Source organism: Lynx canadensis, chromosome E2 (assembly GCF_007474595.2).
Source record: "Lynx canadensis isolate LIC74 chromosome E2, mLynCan4.pri.v2, whole genome shotgun sequence".
NCBI classification, from domain to species: domain Eukaryota; kingdom Metazoa; phylum Chordata; class Mammalia; order Carnivora; family Felidae; genus Lynx; species Lynx canadensis.
In genome coordinates, this window is record NC_044317.1 from 44,928,406 (window position 1) to 44,954,471 (window position 26,066).

General features: G+C 36.5%; 1 protein-coding gene across 9 annotated transcripts in view; it reads right to left on the reverse strand.

The window, feature by feature from the left end:
* The window catches only part of ZNF568 (zinc finger protein 568), a 153,384-nt gene that overhangs the window by 34,196 nt on the left and 93,122 nt on the right, over nt 1-26,066 (reverse strand). For 8 of the 9 annotated variants that reach the window (XM_036064239.1, XM_036064240.1, XM_036064242.1 and 5 more), the window contains 3 exons: nt 18,111-18,237; nt 17,766-17,861; nt 10,392-13,168 (listed from right to left, as the gene is read on the reverse strand). In XM_036064239.1, the coding sequence (XP_035920132.1) occupies nt 11,583-13,168; nt 17,766-17,861; nt 18,111-18,237 (1,809 nt within the window). In that variant the 3' untranslated portion in view covers nt 10,392-11,582. Of the gene's footprint in view, nt 1-8,837; nt 8,850-10,391; nt 13,169-17,765; nt 17,862-18,110; nt 18,238-26,066 lie in introns of those variants that run through there. The other variant, XM_036064246.1, reaches the window with a different exon arrangement.

A 26,066-nucleotide genomic window follows, 5' to 3' on the forward strand; every position in this document is an offset into this window, starting at 1 on the left:
ATTAATAAATAAATTAAATGTAATCCCCCCAAAAATTTCAGCACAATTTTTTGTGGAAAATGTCAGGCCAATTCCAAAATATATGCAGAAATGCAAAGGATCTGTATCACTAAGGAAATGTGAAGAAGCTGAAGGATTTACATTTCCAGATATCAAGACTTGTGTTAAAGTCACAGTTGGGGAAGTCTGGGTTGCTCAGTCAGTTAAGTGTCCAACTTCGGCTCAGGTCATGATCTCACAGTTTCCTGAAGTTCAAGCCCTGCATCAGGCCCTGTACTGACAGCTTAGAGTCTGGTGCTTGCTTCAGACTCTATGTCTCTCTCTGCCCCTCCCCTACTCACTCTGTCTCTCTCTGTCTCTCTCAAACATTAAAAAAATTTTTTTTAATAAGAAAATAAATAAATAATATAAAGTCACAGTAAACAAATCTGTAGTTTGGTGCAAAGATAAGTAAGTAGATAATAGGACAGAACAGAAAGTCCGAAAATAGACTGAACATTTTTAGACACCAGGTTTATGACAAAGAAGCCACTGAATTTCAATAGTTAAATAATGGTCTTTTCATTGCATAGTGCTAAGTCAACTGGATATCTATGTGAGGAAAAAAATGAACCTTGATCCTTAGTTCAAATTATACATAATAATTCAAAACCAATAGCAGACCTATATGTACAAGGTAAAACAAAGTTTCTGGAAGAAAACATAGGGAAATGTCTTTATGATATTGGTACGGCAAGGATGTTTTTTTTAATTTAATGTTTATTTATTTTTGAGAGAGACACAGAGAATGAGGGGAGAGGGGCAGAGAGACAGGGAGACACAGAATCTGAAGCAGGGCCCAGGCTCTGTGCTGACAGCTCATGTGGGGCTGGAACTCACAGACCACAAGATCATGACCTGAGCCAAAGTTGGATGCTCAACCAACTGAGCCACCCAGGTGCCCCGTGGTATGGCAAGGATTTTTAAAATTGATACAAGAAACACTGACCATAAAAGAAAAAAACACTGATAAATTAGATGTCCCTAAGATTTAAGAAATTCTATTCATTAAGCGATACCTTTAAAAAAGTAAAAAGTCAAGCTAGTGGGAGAAATAATTCATATCTCTGGCAAAGAATATATATCCAGAACATATATCCACAAATTAATAAAGACATACAAGCCAGTAAATATGTGGACAATATACAATAGGCACTTCACAAATGAAGATACCTAAATGGCCTATAATATACAAAAAGATATTCCACATCATTAGTTATCAGAAAAATGCAGTGTTACAACTACACTCCCAGATATCTTTTTTGCCATTGTTTTCATCAGAAAAGAATCTAAAGAGGGTCCATGCATTGACTGTTGTCTCTCTTAATCTAGAATATTCCTTTGTTTTCACGCCATTGCTTTAATTAAACAGGTTAGTTGTCCTGAAGAAAATGCAACTTGCCTGATTGCTTCTGTTTCACATTACTGATCTTTTTCTCTACATTTTATGGGTATTGTTAGTAAATGAAATTAAACATTTGATTAGATTTTAAAAATTATTGGCTCTGTCTTTATGCTGTATAACATCAATTAGCACATAATATTTAGTTGTCCTACTTTGAGGCTGAGATTGACCAGTGATGAAACTGATCTTTCCACTTAAAATTAAAAAACTTTTTAATGTTTATTTATTTTTGAGAGATAGACACACAGTGCGACTGGGGCAGGGGTAGGGAGAGACAGAGACAGAGAATCCAAAGCAGGCTCCAGGCTCTGAGCTGTCAGCACAGAGCCCAGTGTCGGGCTCCAACCCACAACTGGGGGGATCATGACCTAAGCTGAAGTCTGATGCCTAACCAACTGACCCACCCAGGCGCCCCTGATCTTTCCACTTTAAAGTTATATTTTAGGGGTGCCTGGGTGGCTCAGTCGGTTTAGCGGCCAGCTCTTGATTTCAGCTCAGTTCATGATCTCATGGTTTGTGGAATCAAGCCCCACGTCAGGCTCTGCACTGACAGCATGGAGCCTGCTTGTAATTCTCTGTCTCCCTCTCTCTCTGCTCCTCCCCTGCTCATGCTCTTTCTCTCAAAATAAATAAAGTTTAAAAAAATCATCAGGGTGATATTCTAATAACTTAAAAAAAAAAGTTGTATTTTATATAGGGTGACACGTTGGTATCCTAAAACTACCCATTTCTCAATCACCCTTTATTTAGGGTTTTAGTATTCATTGATACTTACCGCTTGAATCAGTTACTTCATTGAGGTTGTAAAATGTTGATTTTTCTAATTCTAGCATTCTTCTTACAATTGTTAACTAGAACTATTCTGTATAGAACTTTTCTTTATAAATTATTTAGCTATTTTATACCTTTACTAGGACTATTTGGTACTATGAAATACAATTCATATGGAGAAAGCAAAATAAAATTTTAATTCTCTTTAATTATGTTTTTATTTTTATTTTTTTAAGAGAGAGTACAAGCAGGGGAAAGGGGCAGAGGGAGAGAAAGAGAGAATATGGGGCTAGATCTCATGACCCTGGGATCATGACCTGAGCCAAAATCAAGAGTCAGATGCTCCACCAACTGAGCAACCCAGGCGCCCCTAATTATCATGCTTTTCATATAAGAAGTTGGTACTATATATATATAGTATAAAGGTTTTTATATATAAAGGTTTTATATATAAAGGTTTTTTTAATGTTTATTCCTTTTTGAGAGAGCACAGAAGCAGGGGAGGGTCAGCGAGAGGCAGACATAGGATCTGAAGTGGGCTCCGCACTGACAAGTGAGCCTGATGTGGGGCTTGAATTAAAAAATGGTGAGATCATGACCCAAGCTGAAGTCAATGCTCAACCAACTGTGCCACCCACGTGCCCCCCCAAAAAAATGAGTTTTGATATCTTGCTTTCCTGCAGACAGTTGATCTTATGGATTTTCACAAATTGCTATATTTCAATCATCTGTAGTTGTTAGTCTTTTTCTTGTTAAAATTGTCTTATCTTTGGGGCCCTGGATAGCTCTGTTGGTTAAGGTTGATCTCAGCTCAGGTTATGATCTCATGGTTCATGGGTTCAAGTCCCACATCGGGCTCTGCGCTGACAGTGCAGAGCCTGCATTGGATCCTCTGTCTTCCTCTCTCCCTGTCTCTGTCTCTTCCTTTCTCAAAAACAAGTAAGTATTAAAAAACACTGTCTTATGTTTGGTCAGTAAGAGTCCTTTGAAGATGATTCCTGTGTCTTTTAAAATGACCCCAGTAGTCTTTGATAACTTTCCTGTTTTCTGATCACTGAGAGTACCTATGCATTTTGTAACTGATGTGTGGTTTAACTGCAATGTGATGAGTGCAGTTTAAGATATCATCTACTGATATTTGGTTGATACTTGCTTTTTTTTTCATTGAAGTCTAATTAACAGTGTTACATTAGTTTCAAGTGTGCAATAAGATTCAACAATTCTATACCTTACTCAGTGCTCATCGCCATAACTGTACTCTTAATCCCCTTTATTTCACCCCCCCTCCCCCTTTCCTCTGGCAACTACCAGTTTGTTCTCTGTATTTAAGAGTCTGGGTTTTTTTTTTCTTTGTTTTGTTTCTTAAATTCTACATCAATGAAATTGATACTTTATTATCAACTTCCATAAATGCTCCAGGTTTGCTTGGAAAGAATGTATATTTTGAAAGTTGCCAGCTGCATGTGCTAGATATGTCCCAGTAGGTAAAATTCATTAACTGTGCTATTCAAATTATCTATAAGCTTAATAACCTGTCTGCTTGATCAGTCACTTAGAACAATTGTAAAATCTCCCATCACTATAGTCATTTTACCTCTGTTTCCTCTCTTCATTCTCAGAATTTTACTTACTGCCACTTAAACTACTTTTGTCAAGGTCACCAATGACTTTAACACTGCTAAATAACTGAATGATCAGTTTCTCAGTCTTCTTTTTATTTGACCAATTAGCAAAATTTGATAAAGTTCATTACTTCCCCCTTTTTAAAACACTTTTTATTCACTTTGCCTCCAGTATATGACCCTTTTTTGGTTTTCTCCTAATTCCCTAGGTCTACTTTCTTGTCACCTATGCTGCTTCCTCTTTGCTTCTCTGATCTCTAAATGCTGGAATTCTGCCACACACACCACCCCCCTCCCTGAGGTCAGTCCTTAGATCTCTTCTCATCCAGTCCATTGGTTTTAAGTACAATTAATATCCTAACAACTCATGAAAGTATATCTCTAGTCATCCTTATCTTCTGGATTCCGTATCCATATATCTGTCTAGTAGGATTCTGTGCTTGGAAATCTAGGCATATCCCCTTGTTCATTTAGACCCACAAAACAGCTGGTACAACAGATTTTCCGTCTCAACAGATGGACATTACATCTTTCAAGTTGATCAGGCCAAAGATCTTGGCAATAGCTTTGATTCTTCTCTTCGTCTAATGAACCGCATCAAACCTATCAGCCAAGTCTTTACAGCTCTACCTTGAAAATGTCTCAAGAAATTTACTACTTCTCAATACATCAACCACTATCACACAGATCTAAGTAACTTTTATCTGAGGCCTCTTGATTTGTATCTCTGGTTCCACACTTGCTCCTTTATTATAATTAGGTCCTATAAGACAATTCTTTTAAAACTTAAGTCAGATTGTGTTAATCTTTTGCTTAAAGCCTTCCAATGGTCTTACAGTTATTACAAAACAAAACCTAGGGGCGCCTGGGTGGCGCAGTCGGTTAAGCGTCCGACTTCAGCCAGGTCACGATCTCGCGGTCTGTGAGTTCGAGCCCCGCGTCAGGCTCTGGGCTGATGGCTCGGAGCCTGGAGCCTGTTTCCGATGCTGTGTCTCCCTCTCTCTCTGCCCCTCCCCCTTTCATGCTCTGTTTCTCTCTGTCCCCAAAAAAATAAATAAAAAACGTTGAAAAAAAAATTAAAAAAAAAAACAAAACAAAACCTAAACTCCTTCCTAGACTCATCTTTAAGGCACTACTTAATCTGGCTCTCAATCTCTTTCTAAATTTTATCAATTACTACTCTCTTCTTAATTTACTCTAACCAAAGTCCTACTCCTTATCAGTACTTGAATATATCAGGCATGCTCTCACTGAAGGGTCTTTAAAGATTCTGTTCTCTATAGTTAAGTGTTCTTTATCTAAAATTCCCCATGACTTATTCCCTCACCTCCTTCAGTTCTCTACTCAAATGTCATCTTCTATTTCCACTTTTTGTAGTGACAAATGGCCTTATTTCAGATTAATCCATAAAAGATAATAAACTTTGGTAAAAGATCTGTATGCTAAAAACTATAGAAAGCTTATGAAAGAAATGGAAGAAGTCACAAAGAAATGGAAAATGCTCATGGGCTAGAAGAACAAATATTGTTAAAATGTCAATGCTACCCAAAGCAATCTACACATTCAATGCAATCCCAATAAAAATGGCACCAGCATTCTTCACAGAGCTAGTACAAACAATCCTAAAATTTTTATGGAACCACGAAAGACCCCACATAACCAAAGTAATGTTGAAAAAGAAAACCAAAGCTGGAGGCATCACAATTCTGGACTTTAGCCTGTATTAACAAAGCTGTAATCATCAAGACAGTATGGTATTGGCACAAAAACAGACACAAAGATCAATGAAATAGAATAGAGAACCCAGAAATGGACCCACAAATTTATGGCCAACTAATCTTCAACAAAGCAGGAAAGAGTATCCAATGGAAAAAAGACAGTCTGTTTAGCAAATGGTGCTCAGAGAACTGGACAGCAACATGCAGAAGAATGAAACTTGACCACTTTTTTTACACCATACACAAAAATAAATTCAAAATGGATGAAAGACCTAAATGTGAGACAGGAAACCATCAAAATCCTATAGGAGAAAACAGGTACCAACCTCTTTGACCTCGGCTGCAGCAACTTCTTACTTGACATGGCTCCAATGGCAGGAGAAATAAAAGCAAAAATTAAGTATTGGGATCTCATCAAGGTAAAAAGTTTCAGAGGTGCCTGGGCAGCTCAGTTGGTTAAGCGTCCAACTTTAGCTCAGGCCATGAACTCACGGTTCATGAGTTCGAGCCCCACATCGGGGTCTATGCTGACAGTTCGGAGCCTGGAGCCTGCTTCAGATTCTGTGTCTCCCTCTCTCTCTGCCCCTCCCCTGCTCACACTCTGTCTCCCAAAAAATAAGCATCAAAAATTAAAAAAAAAAAAATCAAAAGCTTCTGCCCAGCAAAGGAAACAATCAAACAAAACTAAAAGGCAACTGACAGAATGGGAGAAGATATTTGCAAATGACATATTGGATAAAGGGTTAGTATCAAAAATCTATAAAGAATTTACCAAACTCAACACCGTAAAAACAAATAATCCAGTGAAGAAATGGGCAGAAGACATGAATAGACACTTTTCCAAAGAACACATCCAAATGGCAAACAGACGCAGGAAAAGATACTCAACATCACTCATCTTTAGAGAAATACAAATCAAAACCACACTGAGATACCACCTCACGCTGGTCAAGGTTAAAATTAGCAGTTAAAAACTGCTAAAATTAACGACTCAGGAAACAACAGATGTTGGTGAGCATATGAAGAAAGGGGAACCTTTTTGTACTGTTGGTGGGAATGCAAACTGGTGCAGCCACTCTGGAAGACAATATGGAGGTTCCTCAAAAAATTAAAAATAGAATCACTCTATGACCCAGCAATTGCACTACTAGGAATTTATCCAAAGGATACAGGAGTGCTGATTTGAAGGGGCATATGCACCCCAATGTTTATAGCAGTGCTATCAACAATAGCCAAATTATGGAAAGAGTCCAAATGACCATCAACTGATGAGTGGGGTAAAAAGATGTGGTATATATATATATATATATATATATATATATATATATATATATACATACACAAGAGAATAGTACTCGGTGATGAAAAAGAATGAAATCTTGCCATTTGCAACAATGTGGATGAACTGGAGGGTATTATGCTAAGCGAAATAAGTCAGAAAAAGATATCATATGATTTCACTCATATGTGGAATTTCAGAAACTTAACAGATGATCATAGGGGAAGGGTAGGAAAACTAAGATAAAAACAGAGAGGGAGGAAAACCATAAATAGGGAGAACAAACTGAGAGTTGATGGGGGTTTGGGGTGGGAGGGTGGGGAAAATGGGTGATGGACATTAAGGAGGGCACTTGTTGGGATGAGCACTGGGTGTTATATGTTAAGTGATGAATCCCTGGAATCAACTCCTGAAGCTAAGAGTACACTGTATGTTAGCCAACTTGAAGATAAAATTAAAAATAAATACATAAATATTAATTCAAAATAAAATGTTTCATGGACTGCAAAAAAAAAAGATAATCAGCTCTGGACTATATATACTTTATACACACACACGCACACACACAATGTGAAAGCATTGGGGAACAACCAAAAACAGGCAAAAAAATTGAAGGGAAGTTGACCTTTGAAAAAAAGAAAAGTATACTGTGAGACATTAATTTTTATACAGGTTATCATGTAATGGAACTTTCCAGCCTCTGTGGTATGGGGTAGCTAAACTCAAATAGAGAGCCACAGTATTATTGTCCTGAGAAGTTGGAGGATGAAGTTTCAGGCTGTTTTAAAAACTCTTTAAAAATAAAGTTAAATTCCAGAAAGGAGGAGCTACAGAGAGGAGATTCAACATCTACTTATAAATTCTGTCCAAATCTTTGGCTGATGCCTGAACTTCACAAATTTATGTAAACTCCAAAGAGCCTATAGAAATCAATAGCTAGAAGATGTAAAGAATGAAGCAGATATTTCAGCTATTGCTGGATTTTTTTAAATTTTTTTTCAACGTTTATTTATTTTTTTGGGGACAGAGAGAGACAGAGCATGAACGGGGGAGGGGCAGAGAGAGAGGGAGACACAGAATCGGAAACAGGCTCCAGGCTCCGAGCCATCAGCCCAGAGCCCGACGCGGGGCTCGAACTCACGGACCGCGAGATCGTGACCTGGCTGAAGTCGGACGCTTAACCGACTGCACCACCCAGGCGCCCCATATTGCTGGATTTTAAATCCAGCCAATGTAGCTGTTTTTAGGACAAAGACAACATTCTCCAGAAAATTATAACAAAATTCATAATCTCTACAACATATTCACAAGGTTCAGTATACAATCAAAATTAGTAGATAAGCAAAAATATAGGAAAGGTAAGAAAGAATCAAGAGAAAAAGTTATCAATAGAGAATGACTCTAAAATAGTTCAGATGTTGGCATTAAAAAATTGGGTATTTCTAAACTTGTGCATGTGCATATGTGTTAAAACATTAATAACATAAAACTTAACATTTTAACAATTTTACCTGTACAATTAAGTGGCATTAAGTATATTCATAGTGTTTTATAATCATCACTATTTCCAGAATTTTCTCATCTGAAACAGAACCAATGTACCCATTAAACAATAATTCTCCATTTCTTCCTCCTTTATTCCAGTAATCTCTATCATACTTCCTGTATGAATTTACCTATTCTAGTTACCTTATGTACATGGGAATCATACTTTTCCAAGGTTCAGTTACGTCGTAGTATGTATCCAAATTTCTTTTGCATGGCTGCATAATATTCCACTTTTTGTATATCCCACATTTTGTTTATCTGTTCATCTATTGCTGGACACTTGGATTGTTTCCATTTTTGGGCTATTCTGAATATGCCACTATGAACACTAGTGTACAAGGATCAGTTTGAACCCCTGCTTTCAATTCTTCTGGATATATACTTAGGTAGAGAAATGCAGAATCATATGGTAATTTTTTGAGGAACTGCTAAACTGTTTTCCTCAGCAGCTATACCATTTTACATTCCTGTTAAAAATGCACAAGGGTTCTAATTTCTGCACATACTCCTCAAACACAGGTTTTGTTATGTAGATAACACATGAACTTTGAAAACTATTTTTTAAAAAACAAGTCTACAAAAATTAGGTATGCTGGCAAAACTGGACTTAGCATAAAACCTACTAAAGAAGAGACTATGGGAGTGCCTGGGTGGCTCAGTCAGTTAAACGTTTAACTTCAGCTCAGGTCAGGATCTCATGGTTTGTGTGTTCAAGCCCCGCCTCTGTGCTGACAGCTCAGAGCCTGGAGCTGCTTCGGATTCTGTGTCTCCCTCTCTCTCTGCCCCTCCCCTGCTTGTGCTCCGTCTCTCAAAAATAAACACTTAAAAAAAGGAAAAAAAAAAAAAGGAATGAAGAAGAGACTCTGAAATGACAATACTCCTTTAGATACTTAAATTTTGGTAAATTGTTGTTTTCATGAAAATTGGTCCCTGCAATTTACAAATGTAAGTCAGTGTCAATCTTTAAAAGTAGCTAATAAAAGTCAAAAGTGATACGGTCATGTTTGTATATCACTACTTTAGTTTGAGGTTTTCTTTTGTGAAATCACCCTCGAACAAATATAGTTAATATTCAAGCATTCAATGCTAAAGTTCACTTTTAATAGCTCCTATTCTAATCTCCCTTTTAAAAAGGCACCAATGATTTTCTGTGCATTAGTTATATTGTGAGATGGCATAACAAAACATTTACCTTAAGGGGTGGTTCATATATTATTATAGATTATAGAGAATGAAATCCTTTTATAGGAACTATGTTTTTACTGTTCAGGGTCTAGACCGCTACCATTTCCAACCAAAATAAGATAGGTCATATAAATCAAGGGTTATGAAAGGAATAAAATAATCTGTAGGTTAAGAGTGAAGCAATGTTACATGATTGTTTATGGCCATCTCAAGAAAATAAAAGGCTTTCTCATTCCAAAATGTTGTAATGATTACCTATGATATTAATGTTTGTCCTGGTTTTATGGAAACCTACAGGGCAAGAAAACTGGTCACAGAGTCAATTCTCAGGAAAATGTTATTTTCTCCATATTGACTCTAAATATATTACTAATTAGTTAGCTATGAATCCAACAAACCTGTTGCCAAATAATGCAAGATATATTGAGAGAAGGAATCATTAGTAGACCATAGTGCCCTAAAATAGTAAATAAAATCATACTTGATTTATCATACTCCCATCTGATTTTCAAAATTTTAATAAATAAATCTAAAACATAATTGGTAAAAAAATGAATCACAATTTTAGAAATGTTAAAATGTAAAAAAAACCATAAGATTGATAAAGTATGCTAATTTCATATTGTATAGTAAATAGGACTATCACTTCCAATTACTAATTTTCTGGAAATATTTTTGATAAAATAGCTCAGTGTCTGATAGGGCATATGGATCCATCCTAACATTTTTTTCTATGGGCACAGGCTTCCCCCAAGCCATAAGGTCTGAGAAATAACTACAAAAACACCATTAAGACAAGCCATCCATATTGCCACTGCGAATCATTAATTTTTAAGATTTATATGCTCTCAATCTTTATTAAGCCGTAAAAATTACAAATAAAGCTAAAAGTCCCCTTTGATCAATACCCTGCCAGAGAAAATACTAATAATAATTTGGTATGTACCCTTCTAGTCCATTTTACATACATACATATTTCAATAATAATAAAAACATAGTTCTGTTCTTTATGATTTAATTCCAATTTATATGAATGTCATTACACAATGTTTCATTTGAGGATTTTGATTTTTTTTCCACTCAACATTGTTTTACATAACTATCCATGTTACAAAATACAGATCTAGTCTATTGCTTTTAACTGCTGTATACTATTCCATTATTTGACTATATCACATTTTATTTATCCATTACCTCATCCATAATTTAGTGTGTGTGTGTGTGTGTGTGTGTGTATATATATGTATATATATATATTTACGCATATTTGTTTATGATGAATATACAGAAAAGGAACTGCAGGGTCCTTTTGCCTTTTAAAAAAATGATTCGCTGCCTCAAAACCATAGACAACATTCTGTATTTCCTCCCAAGAATTTCAGTTTGGCTTTTCACATTCCAGTGTTCAAATCCTTTGGAATTCTGTTTTCTTTATATATTGTAAGATTGCATGTAGTTTTATTTTCCCCAATATGGAGAACCAAATACTCCAACAAATTTTATTGGCTGTCATTTCTCTATTGATTCATGATGTCATTGTTATGTATAATATACACCAGGTTTGCATATATTCATTGACTTATTCCTAGGCATTCTATTCTGTAAAATCTGCTTATGTATTCATGCTCTGATACCACACACTATTTAATGACCATAACTTTTGTGTAATATATGGTAGAAGATGGGTCCTTGCTGTTCTTATTCAAAATCATCTCAGCAATCCAGGGACTTCCATTTCACATGAATTTTAGAATCATTTTGTAAAGATCCTAGAAAATTCTTGTTAGATGTTTGGTACTATATTAGGTCAATAGATTCATTTTGGAGAACTGACATTTTTATGATATTGAGTTTTTCCATCTCTATACATGGTATTTCTATTTATTCAAGTCTTATGCCCTCCAATAAAGTTTTATAATTTTTCCATAAAGATCTTGGTTGTTTTGAGTTTACACCAATGTATTTCAAAAGTTAAGTAAAGCATGAGTTGAATTTAAGAAAAGGCCTTCCTTCATTTAGTACACTCGGCGTTTCTCACCTGTATGACCTCTCTTATGTATAGAAAGGGATGCTCTTTGAGAGAATGCTTTCCCACATTCATTACATTCAAAGGGTTTCTCACCAGTATGACTTCTCATATGTATAATAAGTAATGAGCATTGAGAGAAGGCTTTTCCACATTTATTACATTCATAAGGTTTCTCTCCTGTATGACTTCTCACATGAAGAGTAAGGGATGAGATTCGAGAGAAGGCTTTACCACATTCATTACATTTAAATGGTTTCTCTCCAGTGTGAATTTTTTCATGTTCGAGGAGATTTTGTCTCTGACTGAAAGCTTTTCCACATTGATTACAATGATAAGGTTTTTCTCCAGTATGAATTTTCTCATGTTCAGTGAGATTTGATTTCTGACTAAAGGCTTTCCCACATACTGCACATGCATAAGGTTTCTCACCAGTATGAATTCTCTGGTGTCTAATGAGGTTTGACATCTGAATAAAAGCTTTCCCACATTCATTACATTCATACGGTTTCTCTCCAGTGTGAATTTTCTGATGTGTAATGAGATTTTCTTTCCTGCTGAAGGCTTTTCCACACTCATTACATTCATAGGGTTTCTCAGCTGTATGATTTCTCATATGTACAGTAAGGGATGAACTTTGAGAGAATGCTTTCCCACATTCACTACATACATAGGGTTTCTCACCTGTATGACTTCTCATATGTATAATAAACACTGAACATTGAGAGAAGGCTTTTCCACATTTATTACATTTATAGGGTTTTTCCCCTGTGTGACTTCTCATGTGTAGAGTAACAGATGACATTCGAGAAAAGGCTCTACCACATTCATTACATGCATAAGGTTTCTCCCCAGTATGAATTTTCTCGTGTTCAATAAGATTTTGCTTCTGGCTGAAGGATTTTCCGCATTCTTTACATTCATAGGGCTTTTCTCCAGTATGAATTCTCTCGTGTTCAATGAGATTTGATTTCTGACTGAAGGCCTTCCAACAATCCTTACATGCATAAGGTTTCTCCCCTGTATGAATTCTCTGGTGTCTAATAAGGTTTGACATCTGAATGAAAGCTTTTCCACATTCATTACATTTATATGGTTTCTCCCCAGTATGAATTTTTTGATGTGTAATAAGATTTTCCTTCCTGCTGAAGGCTTTTCCACATTCCTTACACTCGTAGGGTTTCTCTCCAGCATGAATTCTCTCATGTCTGATGAGGTCAAATCTATGACTGAAGTCTTGTCCACACTGATTACACTTAAAGGGGGTTAGAACATGGGATGAGCAAGGGTAAAATGGCTTCCTGTATTTATTATATTCATAATTTTCCTCTCTTATACAGTCCTTATCATAACTAAGTAAGTCTAAATTATGTTCCAAATCTTTATCAAATGAGTCACATTCACAGAAGTTTGGTCTTGAAGTAATAATATCTGAGTTCAAAGGAAATATTTTTGTAACTTTTTTACATTCAATGACATTTTCCTTAATCAGAGTTTTCTTGGAGATGGATGTGACTTTCCTCACGAGTGCTTCCTGTTGCTTCTTGATCTGTTGTTCATCAACTTCCCAAACTTCTAAAATGGAGGACCAAAAATTATTACTTTTGAATTTTTCTGCTTTATACTATTAATAACATTTCAGAAATTTGCTACTACAGAGTTGGTCTTTGATATTGACTCTAGTCTCCCAATATGAAAGAAATCCAAAGTACAAATGTCCCTAGTTTTTAAGTTTTAAGGGGTTAACTCCGATAGAAAATATTATGGAGAGAAAACTGACACTGATAGGCCTAAGTAGCTTTGATTGATTTTAAAAGTGTGCTTATATAATGCAGAAATCAGTAACATGAACAGAATAATTAAGATGAAAGGGTGAATATATAAATGACTGGATAGGGAGTCAAAATGACCAGAGGATGAAAGTAAAACTTGTGGTTAAACACAGTGGATTGAATATATATGTTTATTTCTCCCTTCTCCCTAAAAATCTATCAAAATGACAGTAAAAGAATTAAAGGTCAAACCCACACGGAAAAAAAAAAAAAACGAGTATAAAGAAGGTAAACAAGAGATTTCAACAAAAGAATGGAAATGAAAGGCATATAGGGAACTGATAACTAATAGCAGGGCTAAGAAGTTAAAGTACTACTAAGATGTAAAAGTCAGGTAACAAAGTAATTTGGCCACAAAGCACTGGAAAAGAGAACAAATTAAAGGATTCAGGTACTCATAAAGCAGAGATAAGATGCCTGAAGAGGATTAACTTAAAGTCTTAGGGAGCAATTACACTCCCTGAGGCAAGTATTATGGATTTACTTAAGTAACATCTTTCCAACCTGGTACTATGTTTCTCCGTCCTGCAGAGGGTGAGTTAGAACTACATTTCCTAGAAACACTTGCATATAGGGTTCTGAATATGATTTAAATTAATTATACAACATTTAAATTCAGAAATAAATTAAAAGAGTAATGAAAGTGGGCATTTTACCTATGATATTACAACAGAAGTGGTAGGGTTCTGAAGCTCATAGCTGTCAAGGCATTTTCCTTGTTCAATCAGAAGCAATTTCTTTTTCTTTCTTTCTTTCTTTCTTCTTCTTTTTTTTTTTTTTTAAAGTAAGCTTTACTCCTAATATGGAGCTCAAACTCACAACTCTGAGATCAAGAGTCACATGCTCCACTGACCGAACCAGCCAGGTGCCCCATGAAAAGCAATTTCTTGATCAAAGTGGGGAAAGGAACTCACTTAACAGCTGACTTCTCTGATAGGACTTTGAGAGTCATTCCTAAAAGCTTATTCTGGGGCACCTGGGTGGCTCAGTCAATTAAGCTTCTGACTTCTGCTCAAGTCATGACCTCACTGTTCATGAGTTTGAGCCCTGCAAGGGGCTCTGTGCTGACAGCTCAGAGCCTGAGTCTGCTTTGGATTCTGTGTCTCCCTCTCTTTCTGCCCCTCCCCCGCTTATACTCTGTCTCTCAAAAATAATAAAAACATTAAAAAAATTGTTTTTTAAAAAAGCCTATCCGATAGTTGGTCCTTTAGTCCTCCTAAAGGTTCTCTAGGACATTTAATACCTTCATGTAAATTCCTTCCTTCTTAAATTAGCTACTAATGAGCTCTTTTCTCTGTAACTGAACTGTGACCAATATCCTCCCACCTCCTACCCACCCCACACAGGAAGTGGTCATGTATCCACCACTTGATCAGGAAAAGGAAGGCTTACTTTTCCTAGAGAAAATGAATTATACAGGCTCTAGACTTAGGAACAAGTAAAGCAGATGCAAAGGAAGCCTCATACTAAAAAACTACGAATAATGTAAACTTGCATATGTTGAATGGTAATATCTCCAATCCTTTTTCTTAAAAAAAAAAAAATATATATATATATTACATATATATAACATATACTTATATATTATATATACAAATATATATAATAAAAATATATAATACCTATATAATATAAATATAACATATAATAAATATATTACATATATAAGTATGTCATATATATATGCATATATATGCATATATATATGCATATATATATAAAATAAAGTTTATTTATTTTTGAGAGAGCACAAGCAGGGCAGGGGCAGAGAAAGAGGGAGACACAGAATCTGAAGCAAGCTCCAGCCTCTGAGCTGTCAGCACAAAGCCTGACATGGGGCTCAAACCCACGAACCATGAGATCATGACCTGAGCTGAAGTCAGACACTTTAATGACTGAGACACCTAGGCGCCCCTCCAATCCTTTTCTGTTGCTTGTCCCTCATGAATGCTGGCATCTACCTCCAGGTAGCAGATGAGAAGATTAAAAATAAAAGACCCACACAACTGGAATTCTACAATTGCCATTTGGAACTCCACAAAAAACTCCTAGGTTCTAATCCAACAGTCTCCTACTCAAAAAGCATCAACAATTTGTTAGCTACAAGAATTTTTGGAATTTCCTTTTTATCCTTTGATGCATCAAAATAAGAAAAACTAATGACACTGATTGATTCCCTACTTAAACAAGGATTTGAGAGTCTCATTAAAACATATATATAATATATAGAAAAAATATATATAGAAAATATATAGAAAACAAAGCAAACAGAAAAATTGGGCAAATAGTAACCCTAGGAATGACAGCAATTTATATAAGGATATGTAATTAATAGTCATTTCTTGGCTCAGTAGTAACAATATATCACCTAAAAGAACAAAGTAAGCAGTGAAAATCAAGTTAGCCAAAAATTGTGATATATCTATATCCAGAGAAAAAGGAAAGGGGAAGTGGTAGTGGTGGTGCAAGAGTACTAAACCTCATCTTTCATTAATATCAAGTTGATAATAATTGGAAATTACCAAATAGCAGCATATTCAGAAAAGACTAGATTCCACCCTATCCCTGAAACACTGATTCCTCCCTTGCCTGACAGGTAAGCATTTTTATTAGTTTTGAGGTTATTCCTATATTCTTTTAATTTATACATATACTAAACATGTATGTATATACACATACATACATGTAACACATATCTAACACACGTGCCTCTGCCACTCTTTTTTATAAAAAAAGTAGCATATTCTAAATGCTGTTCTGCACATTGATTTCTTTTCACTTATATATCCTGAATAGAAAGAAGCATGACATCTCTGATTTGTTTTATAGCTTTGACACTGGAATCATGTAAATTTTTACATAATTAAAAAAAATTAAATCTAAAAAAAGAGGAAAAAAATAACTCTTAAAAATTGAAAACAAATAGGGGCGCCTGGGTGGCGCAGTCGGTTAAGCGTCCGACTTCAGCCAGGTCACGATCTCGCGGTCCGTGAGTTCGAGCCCCGCGTCGGGCTCTGGGCTGATGGCTCAGAGCCTGGAGCCTGTTTCCGGTTCTGTGTCTCCCTCTCTCTCTGCCCCTCCCCCGTTCATGCTCTGTCTCTCTCTGTCCCAAAAATAAATAAACGTTGAAAAAAAAAATTAAAAAAAAAAAAATTGAAAACAAATGGAAACAAGTAAACCTACATATCAAGTTAAGGCCACTTAGTCCCTTTAAAGTGACTTTTTAAACACAGTAGTTTGACTATATCATAAACGAGAAAAAAATACAACCAAAGAATCTTAAACTACATTTAGTAGTCTTTTAATCATTAGTAATAATGGTATTATTGTTAATATATATTGTATATACTGTATATATTGTTAATATATATTGTATAATATATATATTATATATACAATATATATAATATGTAATATATGTAATATGCAATATGTAATTGTTATATATATATATATATAACAATATATATTGCATATATATTGCATATATATATATATATATATATATATATATATATATATAAGATCAGTTTGGGGCCTCAAGGGACATTTGGCAGTATCTGGAAGGTCTGGAGACTTTGGCTGTCATGACTGGGGGAGTGGTGAGAAAGGGGATTGGTACTCCTAGCACCTAATAAGTAGAGGGCCACAGAGGGTGCTAAACATTCTACACCCTACATAAACATCCTACAATGTATAGGATAGTCCCCCACAGCAAAGAATTATCTAGCCAAAATGTCAGCAGTGCCAAGGTTGAGAAATATATATGGATTAAGCAAATAAATATTTTAATGCAATAAGGAGCCAATATTTTCAGTATAAAAGATACAAAAACAAAACAAAAAAGGTAAGTAACAACCCTATACTCCTTAATTTGAATTGGATGTATCAGTATGAACACATACATTTTTTTCTATCTAAAAAGCGTATTTTTCCTGACTTTGTCCAGCTCTAGAAGCAATGAGCAAGCACTGTGCCCGGATTTTGGTCTCCAAATCACTTCCCACTAAAGGAAGCAGGCATTTCTAGAGAAATTGCTATTTCAACATCTGGAGCAGGAAATGTATAAAATTAGTCAAAGGGGGGCACCTGGGTGGCTCAGTTGGTTAAATGTCTGACTTCAGCTAAGTCATGATCTCATGATTCATGAGTTAGAGCCCTGCATCAAGCTATGCACTGTCAGTGTGGAGCCTGCTTGGGATTCTCTCACCCTCTCTCTCTCCCCCTCAGAATAAATACACTTAAAGAAAAAAAAATCTTGGAAAATGTGAAATGATGTCAACCCCATGAACAATTGTTGTGTGGCTTTCTCATTCAGAGCTGCTTTTTTGCTTACTCACCTGGACAGTGCCTCCCAAGCATTTCTTCCTCTATCACCCATGGCTCCTCTTCCTGTTCCAACTTGAAGATCACATCTGGTTTGGTGACTTGATAACCTATTACAGGAAATAGCAAAGGACTTGCATGTTAATGCTGGAGACAACTATCCACACCTTGGGCTGAGTCTTAGGGGCTTGAGGGTCTGTGAAGGATAAGGAGAAAGGAATTTCCACAGTGAGACAAAGTAATTAGGCTTCACCCTGCAGATGAATACATACAATCATGTGAAAAAAAGGCAAGTTAAAATCTTCATACATTTCAAAAATGGGAAGGAATTCTATGTAAAATTGCAAAGCTACCCTTACCTACTGTGACTAGGTTGCTGTAGTTCTCTAGCATCACATCCCGGTACAAGTTCCTCTGAGCAGGTTTCAGCTGCTGCCATTCCTCCTGGGTGAGGTCCACAGCCACATCCTTAAATGTCACTGTTTGCTGTAAACGCACAATCCTAATTAATATGAAGTCATCAAAATTAGATGCAGTGGTCAAAATATGTAAGAACTCATGTAGCTAGTATCCAGGGATCAGAGTTCATTACAAACTGTATCTTAAGACTTCATATTTACCTAATTTTGTATTACACTGTGAGGGGAAAAAAAACCCCACAGTAGAAATATCCTGTAAGGTGTTAATTATTGAGTCAGCAAACTTAAGCATTCATTATCTATTATGCATGAAACTGAAGATGGTGGTCACAGATTTGTACTGAATCTGTGACAGAATTGAAAGAATTACACATGACTTACAGGTAACTATCTTAGAACCTGTCCAAGTGATTGTGTGATCTAGTGAGAAAAGGAACATGGAGAAAGTGGGGACAGAAGAGAAATAAGGCAGGAGGGATGAGCAGAGGTATGAAAATTTGAAGGTGCAAAATTTGAAATGTCTATAGAACTTCCAGATGGAAAGGTCTACTATGCAGTTAGAGGTATGACAAAACATGAGAATTAGCCATCAACCTAAAATTGAGAGCTGAATCCATGGCTGAAGGATAGGAATAGTTGTAGAGAACGTAGAGAACATACATAGTGGGTAAAGGGCCAAGGACAGAATCAACAGTTAAGCATCAAAGGGACTCAGGTTTGTGTTTCTTGTTTTATTGTTTTTAAAAAAAGTTTATGTTTAGAGGAAGAGAGAGAGAGCATGTGCATGAGTGGGGAGGGGCAGAGATAGAGGGAGAGTGAGGATCCAAAGTGGGTTCTGTGCTGACAGCAGGGAGCCCAATGTGGGGCCTGAACTCATGAACTGTGAGATCATGACCTGAGCCAAAGTCGGATGCTTAACCAACTGACCCACCAAGGCGACCCTATTTCTTGTTTGTTTTATTTACAATCAGCGGATGAGAATTAAAACCATGACTGTGATGTAAAAGAAGCCAAGAAACAAATGACAAATTTCTGGAAAAGAATGTTACTTGATTACATATATCTAACTCTTCCTCCTTATTTAAAAACTTCAAAATTCAAATAAGGAAATAAGGAAAAATAATTTATCTGCAAAGACTCTGAGAACAAAAAGCACATATATCCCACATTTGGGAAAATTTATTCAAGAAATAGTACAAATGAGATAGACAAAATGGGAAATAGAAAAGAAAATCACCAAAGGCTAGATTGTGATGTTTCTAAGAAACTGTATCTATAATCTATGATCATTACTACCATCAACATTATCATCGCTGTCAACTATTGAGTAGTTATTATTTGCCAGGTACTATAATAACTTCTTTAGCTATATTAACTTTTAAATTCCCCTTATAAGGCTACTATGTAGTGGCTACTATTATTATCCATTTAAAAAATAAGGAGGGGCGCCTGGCTGGCTCAGTCAGTAGAGCATGCAACTCTTGATCTAAGGGTTGTAAATTCAAGCCCCATGTATGGGAGAGAAACAGATTATACCCCCCTGCAGTGGGGAGGGCACTATAGTAATGGAGAAGGGAGAGAGACAAGACTAGAACACAGAGGAGCACATGGGGAAAATGAATCACCCACAGCAATTGGCTTGGGAAGTTAAAGGGCCCAAATTTCATGAGTTCTTGCAACCACAGGACTTGAAGCCTATACTTTTATTTTTTAATGTTTATTTATTTTTGAGAGAGAAAGAGAATGAGAGAGAGAGAGAGAGAGAGAGAGAGAGAGAGAGAGAGAGAGAATGAGTGGGGGAGGGGCAGAGAGAGAGGGACATACAGAATCTGAAGCAAGCTCCAGGCTCCCAGCTATCAGCACAGAGCCCGATGCAGTGCCCAAACACATGAGCCATGAGATTATGACCTGAGCTGAAATCGGACACACAACCAACTGAGCCACCCAGGCGCCCCAAAGCCTAGACTTTTAAAGGTTCGTGAGCTTGGCCCTGCGAGAGCTTGGAGGACATTGGAGCTATTCTTGGAGAAAAGGCAGGGCAAACATCCCACTGACATACGGTGTGGAAATAGCGATTTGAAGAGTGCCTGGGGCACACAGTGGGGAGGTTAGTTGCTCATCTTGGAGTGTGTCACAGAAAGGCAGTGTTCATGGAGAGACCCACCTGGGAACAAAGGAACTAGCTGACACCATCTCCCTCCAGCACCCATCAGCATAAGCACAGGGCCACCTGCAGAAACTGTTAGAGTGCCCACACTCAATACCTAACTTGTGTACACCAAGTTTTCCCTTTGTTGTTCCAGAAGAAATGCCCCTCCCAGTTACGCTTGCCTCAGTCCCAGTTTGGGAGGTCTTTCCCCCACAGAAGACCAGCTCAAATCCCTGCCAACACTGTATTTCCTGACCTGGAAGTACTATGAGGCCTTGGTTCCCATGGCAGTGGCAACAGGTCTCATTTCACAAACAGACCAGAGCACACCCAGTTAAAATGCACCACATTCAGGCCAGGGCCCAAACGCTGCCCATAACAGGCAAAGAGAGCCTCTGCAGACAACTTGCCTGAAAGATAAAGCAGCTTGGACACAACAGCAGAGCTAAGCAGCACACATTGGAGATACTCCCAGAAGCAACAGGCGTCAGGAAACAGGGGACTCTATATAGCAGGGCACTACAGGACCTCTTCTTCATAAAGCCATTACCCTCAAGAACAAGAGATGTAGTTGACCCTTCTGCCACACAGCAACAGGCACAGAGACTTGAGAGAAGAGAAGAGAAGAGAAGAGAGAAGAGAAGAGAAGAGAAGAGAAGAGGAAATTTGTCCCAAATGAAAGAACAGGACAAGGCCATGGCTGGAGATCTAAGCAAACAGATATAAGTAACATGCCTGATGGAGAATTTAAAGCAATGATCATAACAATACTCACTGGATCTGACCAGGAGTGAAGACAATCAGTGAGACTATTAATACAGAGATAAGGAATAATAGAGCAGACATAAAGGGCTCAGTAAACAAAATGAGAAACACTTGGTGGGATGAACAGCAGGCTGGATAATGCAGAGGAACAAATTGATGACCTAGAAGAGAGAATAATGGAAAGTAATCAAGCTGAACAAAAGAGGAAAAAAAGAATTAAGCAAACTGAGAACACATTTAGGGAATGCAGTGACCCCATCAAACTTAGTAACACTTGTATCATACAAGTCCCAGAAGAAGAAGAGAGAGGAAAGGGGGCAGAGAATTTATTTAAAGAAACAATAGGTGAAAACTTTTCTAATGTGGGGAAGGAAACAGAGATCCAGATTCAGGAGGTACAGGGAACCTCCAACAAAATCAACAAAAGCAGATCCACACCAACACACATTGTAATCATATTGGCAAAATATAGTAAGAAAGAAAAAATATTAAAAGCAGCAAGACAAAAGAAGATAGTTAAATAGAAAGGAAACCCCATAAAGCTATCAGTGGATTTTTCAGTAGAAACTTTCCAAGCCAGAAAGGAGTGGCATGACATATTCAAAGTGTTGAATGGATGCAGCCAAGAATACTCTATCCAGAAAAGCTATCATTCAGAATAGGAGAGATAGAGTTTCCCAGACAAACAAAAACTAAAGGAATTCATGACTCCTAAACAAGCCCTGGAAGAAATAAATATTAAAGGGGACTCTGAGTAGAAAGGAAAGACCAAAAATGACAATATGAAGATAGGAAACACAAAAGCAGTAAAAGTGAATGTTTCTATAAAAAATTAGTCAAGGAACTCACAAAATAAAAGTTTGTAAAATATGACTACCATATATCTAAAACATGGAAAGGAGAGGAATAAAGAATGAACTCAAACTTAAATGACCTTCAATGTAATATAGACTGCTACATGCAGAAGACATTATATACAAATCTAATGGTAACCACAAATCAAAAACCACTAATAAATATGTAAAGAATATGTAAAGAAAAAAGAAAACCTAATATATCAGTAAAAAACCCCAGCAAACCATGAAAGACAAGAAAGCACCAGAGAAAATCTTCAGAAACAACCACAAAACAAGGGATAAAATGTCAATACATACATATCTTTCAATAATTACTTTGAATGTAAATGGACTAAATGCTCCAATCAAAAGACACAAGGTGACAGAATGGATTTAAAAAAAAAAACAAAAAAACAAGACCCATCTATATGCTACCTATAAGAGATTCATTTATTTCTTAATATTTATTTTTGAGAGAGAGAGCACAAGCGGGGAAGGAGCAGAGAGAGAGGGAGACACAGAATCTGAAGCAGGCTCCAGGTTCTGAGCTGTCATCATAGAGCCTGATGCAGGGCTTGAACCCATGAACTGTGAGATCATGACCTGAGTTGAAATCAGACACTTAATTGAGCCAACCAGATGCCCAGAGACTCATTTTAGACCTAAAGACACTTGCAGATTGGAAATAAGGGGATGGAAAAATATTTATCATGCAAATGGATGTCAAAAGAAAACCAGAGTAGTGATACTTATAATGCAAAAACTAGACTTTAAAACAAAGACTGTAAGACAAAAAAGGATACTATATAACAATAAAGGGGACAATCCAACAAGAAGATATAACAATTGTAAATATTTATGCAGCCAACATGGGAGCACCCAGACATAAAACAGTTAATAACAAATATAAAGGTACTAATTGATAATAATACAATAATAATAGGGGACTCTAACACCCCACTTACATGAATAGACAGATCATCTACACAGAAAATCAACAAGGAAGCAATGGTTCTGCAAGACACATTGGACCAGATGGATTTAACAGATATATTCAGAACATTCCTTTCTAAAAACACCAGAATACACATTCTTTTCTTTTTTAAAAAAGGTTTATTTATTTATTTTGAGAGAAAGAGATGTGGGAGGGGCAGAGAGAGGGAGAGAAAGAGAATCCCACGTAGGTTCTGCACTGTCAGTGTAAAGCCTGATGTAGGGCTCAAACTCATGAACCATGAGATCATGACCTAGGCCAAAACCAAGAGTCAAACGCTTAACCAGCTGAGCCACCCAGGCACCCCTACACATTCTTTCCAACTGCATATGAAATACTCTCCAAATAGATCACATATTAGGACACAAAACAATCCTCAGAAAGATTCAAAAAGATCAAAGTCATACCATCCATCTTTTCTGACCACAATGCTATGAAACTAGAAGTCTACCACAAGAAAAAAATCTGGAAAGACCACAAATACATGGAAGTCAAATAACATGCTACTAAACAGGTCAACCAGGAAATAAAAGAAAAATTAAAAAGCACATGAAAACAAATGAAAATACAAACACAATGGTTCAAAACTTTTGGGATGCAGCAAAAGTGGCTTCTAAGAAAGAAGTTTATAGCAGTAAAGGCCTACTTCAAGAAGCAAGAAAAATCTGAAACAGTCTAAACTTACACTTAAAGGGTCTACCAAAAGAACAACAAATAAAACCTAAACCAGCAGAAGGAAGGAAATTATAAAGATTAGAGCAGAAATAAATGATATAGATACTAAAAAAAACCAGAACATATCAGTGAACCCAAGAGCTAGTTCTTTGCAAAAAATCAGTAAAATTAATAAACCGCTAGCCAGATTTAACAGAAAAAAAAAGAGAAAGGATCCAAATAAGTAAAATCACAAACAAGAGAGGATAAATAACAACAAACACCATAGAAATACAATTATAAGAGAATATTATGAAAAACTATATGCCGACAAATTGAATAACCTAGAAGAGATGGATAAATCCCTAGAAATGTATAACCTACCAAAGCTGAAACAGGAAGAAATAGAAAATTTGAACAGACCAATTACCATCAATGAAGTTGAATCAGTAATCAAAAAACTCCCAACAAACAAAAGTGCAGGACCACATGACTTCAAAGGTGAATTCTAGCAAACATTTAAAGGAGAATTAATACCTATTCTTCTCAAACTATTCTAAAAACTAGAAGAGAAAGGAAAATTTCCAAATTCATTCTATGGGGCCAGCATGACCCTGATATCAAAACCAGATAAAGACACCAGAAAAACTGAGAACTACAAGCCAATATCTTTGATGAACATAGATACAAAAATCATCATTAAAAAAATAATTTATCATGATCAAGTGGGATTTATTCCTGGGATGCAACTGTGGTTCAAAATTCTCAAATCAATCAATGTCATACATCACATCAATAAGAGGAAGGATAAGAAACATATGATCATTTCACTAGAGCAGAAAAAACACTTGACAAAGTACAACACCCATTTATGATACAAACCTTCAACAAAGTAGGTTTAGAGGGAACATACCTTAACATAGTAAAGTCCACATACAAAAAATCCACAGCTAATATCATCTTCAATAGGGAAAAATTGAGAACATTTCCCCTAAGGTTAGGAACAAGACAAGGTTATCCACTCTCACCACTTTTATTCAACATGGTACTGGAAGTCCAAGCCACAACAATCAGACAACAAAAGGAAATAAAAGGCATCCAAATCGGTATGGAAAAAGTAAAATTTGCACTATTTGCAGATGATGTCATACTATATAGAAAACCTGAAAGACTGTACAAAAAAATTGCTAGATCTGATCAATGAATTCAGTAAAGTCACAGGATACAAAATCAATCTATAGAAATCTTGCATTTCTATACGTCAATAATGAAGTAGCAAAAAGATAAGTTAAGAAAACAATCCCATTTACAATTGCACAAAAAATAATAAAATACTAGGAATAAATCTAACCAAAAGATAAAAGATCTGCACTCTGAAAACTATAAAATACAAATGAAAGAAAATGAAAATGACAAAAGAAATGCAAAGACATTCCATGCTAATGGACAGGAAGAACAAATACTGTTCAAATGTCTATGCTACCCAGGCACCTGGCTGGCACAGTCCAAACAGCTTATGACTCTTGATCTTGGGGTCATGAATTCAAGCCCCACGATGGGTGTAGAGATTGTTAAAAAACAATAAATATAAAACATAAATGTCTATTCTACCCAAAGCATCATACACGTTTAATCCAATCCCTATCAAACTACCCCTCAGCATTTTTCACATAACTAGACCAAACAATCCTAAAATTTGTATGGAACCACAAGAGACCCTGAATAGTCAAAAGCAATCTTGAGAAAGAAAAGCAGGGATGCTTACTTGGCTCAGTCATAAGAGCATGCAACTCTTGATCTTGGGGGCATCATGGGTTCAAGCCCCACGCTGGGTGTAGAGATTGCTTAAATAAAAACTTACAAATGGGCACCTGGGTGGCTCAGTTGAGTATCTGACTTTGGCTCAGGTCATGATCTCACGGTCTGTGGGTTCGAGCCCCACGTCAGGCTTTGAGCTGAGGGTGTGGAGCCTGCTTGGGATTCTCTCTACCCTTCTCTCTCTGCCTCTCCCCCACTTGCACACACACGCTCTAACTGAATACACTTTAAAAAATTAAAAAAAAAATTAAAAACAAAGAAAAAAGAAAAGAAGAAAAGCTGGAGGTATTACAATTCCAGCCTTCAAGTTATATTACAAAGCTATAGCAGTCAAAACAATATGGTATGGCACAAAAACAGGCATAGATCAATAGAACAGAATAGAAAATCTAGAAATAAACCTACATGGTCAATTAATCTTGGTGACAAAGCAGGAAAGAATATCCAATGGGAAAAAGATAGTCTCCTCAATGAATGGTGCTGGGAAAACTGGACAGCAACATCAAAAGAACAAAAGTGGAACAGTTTTTTACATTATGTAGAAAAATAAATTCAGAATGGATTAAAGATTGGGCATCCGGGTGGCTCAGTCAGTTAAGTGTCTGGCTTCGGCTCAGGTCACGATCTCACGGTTCGTGAGTTCGAGTCCCACGTCAGGCTCTGTGCTGACAGCTCAGATC